Genomic DNA, 12,372 nt, shown 5'->3' with positions numbered 1-12,372 from the left:
TATCGCATCAATTTTACCAGCTGTTTAGGAATTTGTTTCATGATGGTTGTTTCTCAGAATATTTAAGGAAATATTCGCTAAGTTTGTAGATCGTTTCAAAGTACGATATGCTATGCGACTATGTGTTTAAATTTATCACTCTGGAGTATAAGGTATGCATATTATTATATTTCCACATCATAACCTAACCAAAAAAACGAGCAACGAGCAAAGAAAAATAATATTGAGTTTAACGTTACACTGCAGGTGATTGAAGATAAATAGATGACGTCTTGAAAAATCGTTGTTTAAATATTTTTTTCAAGACATATGTTTCAAAAAAATATTTGCGTATTCGTTGCTTCCGCCGTACAATGAATTCCTTTTAGAAATATGTTATGTGTACAAAACATTTCTCTAAGTAAACAAAAATTGATTATCGTTTCTCCGTTCTGTTTATAAATACTATTAACCACCATCATACGAGATACGATTAAATTATATTATCGTGATATCATATCTATTATGCTATATTTATAATTGTATACCTACATATCATACACACTACACGCACGGTATATGTAGAGCGTAGGTGCTAATGGTTTTATTTCTAGTAGAATTTTAATCACGAACGCGTTGCAGATAAATAATATTAAATGGTCGTTTAACCGAAACAACAACTGCATTCGTAAATATTATACGTAGGTGATTGGAAAGATTTGGTCGGCAATGCCAAACGTGTGCATTGATGACGAATGATGATGATGATAATAATTAACCATATACACGATGAGTATTTCTTCATCTAAGAACTAATATTTTGTATTTCCGTTTTTGAGAGAGAATTTCCATGTGGACAACGATAACGCCCCCTCAAGGGCTGAACTACACACAAAACCTAAACCTAGAATATCGTTGAACATTAAACCACCAATTATATGACGTTTAAGTACAATCCACGCATAGGTTATAGTGATATCGACTGTCGTTTTATATAAAATAATATAAACATTTTAATTTACATAAAAATATTTATGATAATCATTAATTGTTAATTTCGATATTTTTCCAAAATTGCTCAAAGGTATTATTATTTATTATTATATTTTTAATATGTATATGTATTTATTGGCAATTATCGACACACTCCTCTTCTCATAAATCAGACACCTAGCACACCCGGTTTTATCATGTATTTTTTTCGATTGATATTATTGGTTTTCAAACATTAACCGGTAGGTGTTTGACAAGGCTTACCTATATTATTTTTAATTGACTGTTTTTTTTTTTACAACTTTGCACAAAAAATTGTCCAAGATAAAACAGATATTAAGACCAAAACTCAACATTTAAAGAAAATCGAAAATAACCACCATGCACTATTCCATAGACATACCATAATATGTACATAATACAAGCATGCATCGTTTCTACCAACTATTATTTCCGCTAAAAACATAAAGATGGTTATTTTATGGTATACTGAAAATTAAATTTTAGAACATATTACATTTCCATAACCCACACTACACAATGTGGTCCAATTCAAATTCAGTTTATGCAGAACAACAAAAAAAATGCGAATTATTGTTTTTTGATGGAAATGAATAACTCCCGACGATACACATATGTATATGGTTTAAATTAAAGTGTTATTGATTATTGAAATGATTTTGGAATGGTGTATGTACTGGAGAGATGATATTGCATTGAATACTGCAGTCTACTATTAGGTGTGTGACTTATAGCCATCTAATATTTATGTCCATTAAAAATGTATAGGTACGCACGAACTGCGTCTCACTTTATTGGTCGGGTGGGATAATTATTTTTGCGCTTTTAAGGGTACTCCATGTTACTTTTATTAGGGGGTTTCTAACTCTGATACTATATTGCTAGATATATTACACATAATAATATTATAAATTGCGATAAACGTGAGAGGATTTTGTTTTGAGCATAATTTATGTCCAGATCCAAGTGAAAAACAAGTAGAATAATCGCCAACGAAATTAAATAAAAAAAAAAAAAAAAACAATGAAAATAAAACAACAAGGTTGGAATTTGTAAAAAGCTTACGTATAAAAAATGTATAAACTACCTTATTTTTGTTTGACGCATGTTTAATTGATTCATGAATTATTTTTATATATTTTAATTATGTATTTGTTTTTTATATTACTATTAACTAATTTTTGATAGATTCAATTTTTTTTTTATATTCCACAAAGAAATTCTTGATTAGTTTACGATATTTATCCATTACCTAACCTCCTCATATGGCTATATTTTATTATTGGCCATTTTGATTTTAATTCGATTCTACGTTGCTTTTTAGTTTTAATGTATTATTATACATTCAAAAATGAAATTGTTATCTATTTAATTATTAATTGTTTAAAAAAAACCATGATTAAAATACACGAGTTGTGTCCCTGGTCTTTTGGGACTCAATTCGTATATACCTTTTGTTTATGAGACTCAACTCATGTACTCCCGCATGAACAAAGTACACATTATTAATATTATTACGATTCTATCAGAGAGTTGTTGTTTTTCGTTATTATTTTTTCCATAACAATTTTTTATATTTCATTTTACGTAACGTAAACACTATGTGTAATGTGTGATATGTTTTTATCTTTGCCAGACAAATCTCTTGCACAAAGCCACAATAATTACGTGTGCCCCAAGAGCATCAATTTAATAAATTAAGGTTATTTTAATGAACGATGATATAAAAATATATATGTGTGTATGTGTTGAAATTATTCTGTAGATTAAAGTGTACTCTAGTCTCTAGTACATAAAATATACATATCATGTTGTACATAATATATACATACTACATAGCCATACACTAATATTATATGGATATAGTGTAGGAAGTGTATACATTATAATTTATTGGTATCTACCATTATAACCTATAATATGTATAGATACTATATAATATTATGTACACGGGGTACATGATGGGTACATAGTGGTGCGTCAAAATATTTACATTTCAAAGATGTAACAGCCCCGGTAATCTCTTTTAGCCTATATAAACAGACTCCGACCTCCTCTTGCGACCACTGCTTAAGCATATAATGTAACATTATAGTAATATATATATTAACATTAAATAGGTTTAATAGACGTGCCACGACGCGCCAAGACGTAATTTTTGTGTATGACCCAGATAGCTGATATTCGCTTTAATCACAATATAGGTAATATGTTGGATGAATAATATCCAGTGACAACAGGTCTGTATTGTAAGTAGCAACGAATCGATAACGCATGCTGGCTGGCGACGCGCGGCTGCGAGGAGGGAGTTCTCGAAATATTCGAGGTTTGTTTCGCACACTGGCGAAGCTTATTATTGGTTGCTGAACGAGATTTTAACAATAATACATTATTAAAATAGTGTTTTAGATTTCGGTGTAGGTACATGATAGTGGTGATTATCAAAAATTATATATGTTTTGTACTACTGAAAGAAATATTTTAATTACTACTTTTATTTTTTTTAAACACTGTTTTATATTGTTCAATGATTGTCGTGATTTATTCTTATATAAATATTGCCATGTATTTTTAAGATATAGCCTAGACCATGACATTTTTTTTCTAAATACAGTGATGGATAAAAATATTAAATAATTTTTCGACATTTCTAACTACCCGCTGCTTCATCGGGCAATATCACTTGTGGTAATAACATTATTACTATTATTACCCAGTATAAATATTCATTTTTGACAAAAATAATGCATTTAATATATTATTAACTATTACTTGTTACTTTATTAGAATATATTATATGTCTTTTTTGAAGTATTAATAGTATTACATTATTACTGTTGTGAAGGAGGTTTAAAATCAATATTTCCGTACCGTAGAACGGCACGAATATAGGTTATTATACCTCAGAAACTAAAATGGAATATTGCGAATTTATAAGCTCTTCATATCTAATAATTATCTTATTATTATAATAAAATTATCTTTTGCACTCTATTTAAACGTTTATTTGGGTAAACTATCGAAAGAATAATGAATAGAAATATTAGATATAAATTGATTTGAATTTCAATGGAGATTATACAAACACATTTTAAAAAAAATGTTTGTGCAAATTACACAATTTTTTGTTTATATTTTGAATACGTTTTTATGCAAACTGACTACGGCCGATAAAATACAAGCGCACATCACATACATTATAAAGAGTATTATGGATCAAATATGATATCGTTAACATCCAAATAAATATACTCATTATAGTGACCTCAGAAAGTACGACATCACCAATCTAGACACACAACTTAAGGTCCAACACAAAAAACATATTCAACAGTACGATCAACTTCTTGAGAAAAACTGATACACACACACATGCATGACCTATATATTATAAAGCTTACCGGTGATTTGTAAATGTCCGAACGGGTTGCCTTTCGACGGTCCCGTACAGTTCCACCTATGTGTACTAAACTGTTGTTGGCATTCTTGTTTGGCCATCCGTATTCCGTGACCGACGGCGGCCATCGCGTCAGGCGCAGCGGCGCAAATCCTCCGTTGACCTGCCGTCAGTCCGACTATCTTGTTGCAAATTACTTGGGCACCAAACGCGCTTGCCAACGCCCTGAAATCACAAACACTTGATAACTACACAATACTATTTATATTTATGTTCAAACAATAACGATTTTTGTAAATATAATTAAAATGATTCCATAGGTATGTCGTTAAGTGTTATAACGTTTTTCATGGAAAGATTATAGGAGATATGGCAACTTAAGACTAAACTTCCGAGCGGCAAAAGTAAATTATATTTTATTTTTTATTATTATTATTAAAACGAAATAAACGCTCAGCGACATAGGCCATTGGGTTACATAAATTATATTTATGTATATTATTACTTATATATTGATTATGTGCGAAATACATTTTTGCATGTTATACATACATTGGAAAATCAATCAATTATTAAAAGTATCCTATAGGTATACCTACTGAAAATAATGTCATAAATTATTCATAATGGTGATTCAACAATATTTCTCATTGCGTAGGTATTACAATTTATTGCAATCAAAACAATTTATCAAGCATTAACAAAATGTAAATATTTTTTATTAAATCTAGATTATAATAATTTATAATTTATGTTATAAGAATAATGAATAGTGATAATCGTTATCACTATATCTACATATCATTACAATTATTTTTAGCAAAAAGTTTTAGTTTGTATTTCTAACATAACCATAGGTATCTATTATAATTTGATTATAGGAACATCATGAAACAAAATACAGTAATTATATTAATACTTATAGTATTAAATCAAAAGGAATGTTTAATTTCAAACCTTAGGTATGTGCCTAGGTACCTACGACCTACCAGTATAGTACAAAACACCAATGTATAATAATTATTAATTATACTAGAATCGTTAGTTTTAAGTTAATTTCACGTTGGGAATTGGTTCTAGTATTAGTTTATTTTATACTCAATAGTATCTACTCGAATTCTCGATTACTAATACTATGTAGTAATCACGAAAGCAATTAACCAAACATAGTTCAATAAATCAATAAGTATTATAAACTGTTAAGCCCAAATATCCGATTAAATTTCAATATCAAACAAATATTTATATGATAATAAGATGAAAACTTATAAGTCTCTATATTTAAATACTTATTTATTTAATACCTAGCAATATATTTATGGGATCAAAATGGAAGTGCCGGTATATTATAAATATAACTAAATTTCACTTTAAAGAATTAAATATTATCATATTTATGATTATGACTTATGTATAAGCACAAATTGTAGAGTCATCTATACGTATATCAAAACATTGTAAGGAACATTTTAAATAATCACAAATGGCCAAAGCACTCTCCAATTTATCTCACATTCATTCCACGCGTAGTATATCACAAATTTAATTATTTTTAAACTGTCTAACAGTATAAAACAGTGTAAACCATAAGATATTTTATATGTTTTCAATGATTCACAACATATTATTTCACCTTTAACAGAGAAACAGAGCTACCACGTCTTATATATAAGATAGTAGGTATATATAGCTCGTGTTATACATTCGTTTTTATGACCAATTACAAAATACATACTGTTTAAATATAATATTATTTGACAACTTAATAACTCTGAATTGGGATAAGTAGAATTATTGAATTTCGTTTTATTTATTTCAATAATTACGACTTTTTTTTATGATTGTATTATTACTATCATGTTTACAGTATTCAACTCATACGGTTTAAGGAAACACCTTCATACATTCACCTAATCTTTTTTTTTGCAAAATGAATTGGTTAGGAAAAAGCATTTTGGAATTTGAAAAAGTTTTACCTTTTTACTTTGCATAATAAATTATTGAGAATATAATTGAAAACTTTTACTATAAAATCGTACCTAAAACTATTTTATATAAGAGGGTGACTCTTTTTGTGAGTAATAATTTTACCTCGATCGTTTACTCCAGTCACTTTATGTATAATTTGTGTCTGTGGAAAGTAATCCTATACATGTATGGTTCGTTTGTTTAAAAATCCCTTGAGGATCATCCATTCAAGACATCGTAACTAACGCAATAAAATTGCCATGAAAAATGACCAACTAGAAGATTCATCACACCATTTTGACCTAATTAATTTATCGACCGATGTATATATATTATATATTTGGAGAAAAAAAAATATTTTCTGTCTCACTAATTAATATTCTTAATTCACCATATATATATTTTTTTTTTTTGTAAAAATCAAAAATTTAAATCTTACACTTATAAAATACATGACATAAATTCGAAAATAGGATGAATATTTCTTTTGTACGTCCTAGGATGTGTTGCCAATCAAGCAAGTAAAATATTAAAATTATTTTATTAGGTAGGTACCCATAAATGGATTTGATTTAATATTTATAAAAAACATAAATATTACAGTAAAAAATGTTTATATTTAATTATATGGTTCAACGAACCATTAGTTGGTTATTAAACGCATTAAATGTCAAAATATAATATATATAGTACTAATATCGTTGTATGTACATGCGTTGACGTGATGAAGGTATATGCTATTTTGGATTCATCTAAATAATAATTTTAATATTGGTTGTTTATTTATTTTTGATAATCTTAAACGCATATACATTGTAAAAACTATATACTCGTATGATAGTTTAGAAGTGAAATTAATTAGCTGAATATCAGTCAAACACAAACTTTTTTAATTAAAGTCTTAAATTTCAATCAATTCGTTTTTAGAATATATAATTAAATCTTAGTTCTTATGTACGCATATTATTCATCTAAATTGTCTAAAATGAGATACGATTCATTACCAGATATTTTGCACCGGTATTCAAATAATGTTCGTATTTTAATTCAATTTAATAAGATTTGAAATTAATTTTAAATTGAGAGACTGTAACCACGTTTAACAATGTTTAACGTTTGTATATAATGTATAATAAAAAAACATGTTTAAACATTCGAAATCTAAAGAGGAAAATTCTCATACTCTCTAAAATTAACGATATCGTTCGTATTATTTATATAGATTTGTATTAGTATAGGGCCGTAATAAACGATTCCAATAAAATGCTGTGTTGATAATGTAGGTAGTACACTAAACGGACGGAGAAATAATAAAATAATATTAATATAACAAAAAACAACTACAAGACTTTTTTTTTCTTGAACCGGTTATATTATCAGTTCATCGAGAATCTGGGTAAAAGGTGTCCAGAGTCTCGATACATAATATGTGTCTACCAAAAACACCTAGGAGTTGATGAAGATCTGTGTCTGTTGGAACATAATATGGCTACATAAAGTGTTATGTAAGATTAATTAGTACTACAGATATAGGCGCGTTTAAATATGGGCACTAGTGTATATAAATGTTCCTTTTTTTTTAATTAAAATTTATCAGTACCGTATGATTAAAATTATTGCCATTTACCCAATCCTCTTCGTGTGAAAAATGAATAACTTTTACTTGTTCGCAAATATTAAAAAATATTAACCAACCGTAGGTCCGTAGATAATGTTTTTCGAATTCTCGTTACATGGGTAAAATATAGAATACCATACAGTGTTGCTTAGATTATAATATTATCATTGTTAGATAACAATACACTATTATTATCATTACCTTGGTACCCGCTATAATATTATTATGAGTGAAGAGTGTGATGTTAACCGCAACTCAAACCTAAAACTACAAAATTATGGTAATATTATGCACAGTTAATATTCTATAATACTCATACTAGTTTTTATTTTTTTTTTTATTGATTAAACCTTTTGTAGACATCAGCCATTGGGTGGAAATTATGGTATTATTATTGGAATACGAAATGTAATAAATATTTTTTATGTTTTCGGCAGAAGTAAATAATTATAATATGCAACCAATACACATTAAAAAGTAATGTACTAGTAAATAATAATATTATTTTTTATTTGAATAAAGATTAAAATGCATTTTCGAAATTTATTTTTTCTAATTTAATAAAATGTATATTGTAACTAATTTATAGATATCTACAAAGTTCAAATAAACATAAATGAACTGTCTTTAAAGTTTAAACTATATCCTAATTAATTCAGCAAAAAAATACTGTATTTAACCAAGTTTAGTGTAATAGTGTCTGTTTAATAAATTAATGGATTCAAAATGTGTAATTAAATACTTGGTCATATTATTGTGCCTAAATGTAATTATGAAGGTCCAATCTCCAGTCAGTCAAAAACTATTTCGTAATTATTTTTAAAGTTTATTCATGACAAAATATTATAAAAGTAAATTATAACGAATTAAATATATTCAAAGAGAAATGCGATGACAAAGGAATGCTTTAATTTAATTTATCAGTGTGAAATAAATTATTATTGTCTTGTAGTCTTGAGTTTGTTTGGAATGACTATTGGACGCAAAGAGGTTTTGTGTAAATTTAAAATTCCTCTAAACGCACGTTCGTATTTTGATTGGAATAAGATTAGGCTAAAAATATAACTATCGCATTTCAAAATGTGATTGTTGTCACTTGTATGTAGAAATTAAATAGTGAACCCTAAAGTTCTGTCCGATTCGAAAATCTTTCCAAAGAAATTATCAATGATTTTAATTGCTAGTCGTATACTCGTATTATACCTACTTAAGTTTTAAAATCAATTAATTGTATGTAAGTTAAACTATTTAATGTTGAATAAAATTTGTTATTTATTAACATTTAATATAATACCTATTAATATCGTGAACTTGGTGTCAATAATGCAAATGGGTGGCATATTAATATAATTATTATATTTTACTATTATAAACTTCTAAGTTTAGTTTTATTAATATAATTAATATCATATAAAATAATGATGATTATTAACTAGAACAAAAATGTTAAACATACTCTTAGGTAGGTATTTTTCGTATTATTGTGGATATTTGTATTTGAGAAACCAAACCACTTTATGATTGAACGAACGATGTTTAAAAAGCAATATTCAAACTAATCTTAAATCCATTTGTTTGGTTCTATTGTTTTCAAACAGAAAAATTTAAAGATTTATATGTTATTAAAAGACTAAAAATATTTTTTTCAACCGGTTTGCATTGCAACAATGTGAAATGTATAGGTAAAAAATCAGTTTAAATTTATCGTATTATGTATCGTGTATTGTTTTAATAAATAAATGTATATTATAAAATAGTTTTTCATACCACAAACCATTTTTTATAAATTTGTTTGCAAATAAAAAAAAAGTTCAGCTTGCGGTCAAGCAAAATAATAATATTCTATTTGTCAAAGCAAACATATTTCATAATGACTGTCAAAGTGCACATAATCGTGTATGTAAATAATGCAAATGAAATACAGTAGGAATGAGTTGTATTTTATAGGGTTAAAACTAAATCTGAAAAATAAAATAAATATACGTTATACGTATATATAATAATATGCAAGTGATATAGAATTAGCCCTTTTCCTTTCGTCAGTAATTCTGCATGTGTGATATAATCCTAACTCATAACAACCTGTTCGTTTCTTATTTTTTTACAGCATCTTCAGCCATTCCTTTAGTGTACCCTGGGCACTCTCTTTTATTTTTTTTTCCACTAAGTTAGATGTAGGAAAGCCTCTACATAAAAATTTAGGCCTCTGTACTAAATAATTTTGCGAGCCCTACAAAATATTATTTAGTATAAAATAAGTATTCCTATCAACATTTGAAATAAAAAAATACAAATTCATTTCAACGGACACCTAAAATAGCCAGGACCCTGAAATCCAGGTCTAACAATCCCTCCTTGTAGGGACCCTGTATTTGGGTAGGTTATGTACGATTGTGCCTATTACACTAGGTGTGGTATTACGCGCACAAACAACTCCGACTTCAGCTAGTTTTAACGGCAGTTAAACTTATACCACAAAACAGTTTAAATCTATTCTTTAGTTATATACTTAGGCGCGGACCTATGTGCAAATGACAACCTCATACATTACATGAATTATAGTGGAAAAATATTTTGGAAACCGAACGATAATAAATAACAAGAATTGATTTACTATTCTACAATAATACTTTACATCCGGACTCAACTCAACTGTAAAATTAAGGTCTCTATAACTGTAATGCAGTTGACTTGTCTAGCTTGCGTATGTTTATGCGTAGCAGGGCCGTTGGAGTTAATTGGGGGGGAGGGGGGTCAAAGCGGGGCAATTGTCCAAGGACTCACGTATTCAAGGGCGTCGCGCTTAAAATTTACATTGAAAAATATTTTGTATGGAAATCTTTTGCGTGATGTGTAGAAGATATTCAAGCCTATAGCATTTTATAATAGCTCCGTATTTTTTATCAGCAAACACCGCAGTTCCAGTCGCTAAACGAACCTATAAAATAAGTCATGAGCAACCAACAATTGATGACCCACAGTGATGCTATAAGTATTATAGTATTACGCTATTACTATATACCATAATATTATAATATTATGTAGGTAATGATTATTTTTCACTTTTATATTGAACAACCACTCGCGCCCGTCACCAAATATTTTTTTTTTTTTTAAATAGAAAATTAACCGCTCATCAAAGACAACTCTGTTCTTTTATCCACCCGATACACCACACGGGCGTATAATTTCGATCGTTGTCCGATAGCGCAATAATCTATATGATGTGATGTTCACCAAGAGATTCGTCATGATACGGCGGTGGCTGCACAGTATGCCGGCTACTTTCGTCGTGATGTACACAATATAATTATTATTACAGTCTCCGAGTTCACATGACGTTCACATTTATTTATTTGTTTTTATCACCGAGCGAATCTGAAATGGAAACGGTCGGTCGACTGGTCTCGAAAGTATATTATTATATTATTTTATCCAGTTAAATTATATTTCCGAGGAATAGGCGGCGGCGTATGTGTGCGCTGCAGCCGCGGCGGTGCAGTTGTCGTGGGCTCTCCAGAGGCCAGAGTAACTTTATACACGTATGAATATACATATATTATATGACGGACAATATATAAGACCGGGCGACGACGTATATGTACACTACACACACATACACACACACACACACACATATATATATATATGTAATAATAATGTTACGACGTCTAGCAATTACTATATATATTATATTGTTATATTTTATACACGGGCAACGATCAAATTGTGTCGTCCGCGAGTTATCGTGCGGTGATAAAACGAGAGAGAGAGAAAAAAAAATATTACGAATGAAAAACCTCGAGCGCCATACAGTTTTGTGGGAATCGTTCGTGACCACCGGTGGGCGTGCGGACACGACGACGAGGACGTCCGTCGCTAATTGACGTCGCAGAGAGACAGCGGCGCGCACCTTCTTACAATAATATCACATAATAATATATTACACGAACGCTGCCGCGGAATAGTGCCGCCGGCGGTTCTCCGTAAAATAATAAAAACAAACGCTCGATGGTAGGTATAATATGTTATTATACTATTATCGTTATTATTGATTATCATATCCGAATGCAGATGCCGCCGTCAATATATAACTGGTATTATAATATAATGTAGGTATGCGTACGTCGCTTGTTAAGTCGATTTTTCGGGCTCAAAATCAAATTCCTGCAGTATTGTTAGACGCATTGCATTTATACGGTCGAAATGTTATAATAATAATAAAAATATAACCACGCAAGAGATGAGCAATACGAAATAATATGTTGTATGATACAACGTGTTCATATCGCACTGTATAATATAGGGTGATTCACGCGATCCTCACTTTTTCTTCAATAATCCTATATCGTTATTCTCAATCTGATTTTTGGAATTTTTAATCAAACACAAGTCT

At 29.0% G+C, this 12,372-nt stretch overlaps 1 protein-coding gene across 1 annotated transcript in view; it reads right to left on the bottom strand.

The window, feature by feature from the left end:
• Wnt2 (Wnt oncogene analog 2) overlaps positions 1–12,372 on the bottom strand; it is a 77,750-nt gene that overhangs the window by 39,514 nt on the left and 25,864 nt on the right. The window contains exon 2 of the mRNA XM_089220447.1: positions 4,395–4,615. Within this exon, the coding sequence (XP_089076573.1) occupies positions 4,395–4,615 (221 nt within the window). The remainder of the gene's footprint in view (positions 1–4,394; positions 4,616–12,372) is intronic.

This window comes from Diuraphis noxia, unplaced genomic scaffold, assembly GCF_037042655.1.
Source record: "Diuraphis noxia isolate RWA-SAM2 unplaced genomic scaffold, SU_Dnox_SAM2 contig0002, whole genome shotgun sequence".
NCBI lineage: Eukaryota > Metazoa > Arthropoda > Insecta > Hemiptera > Aphididae > Diuraphis > Diuraphis noxia.
This window is presented reverse-complemented; position numbering and strand designations above follow the sequence as displayed.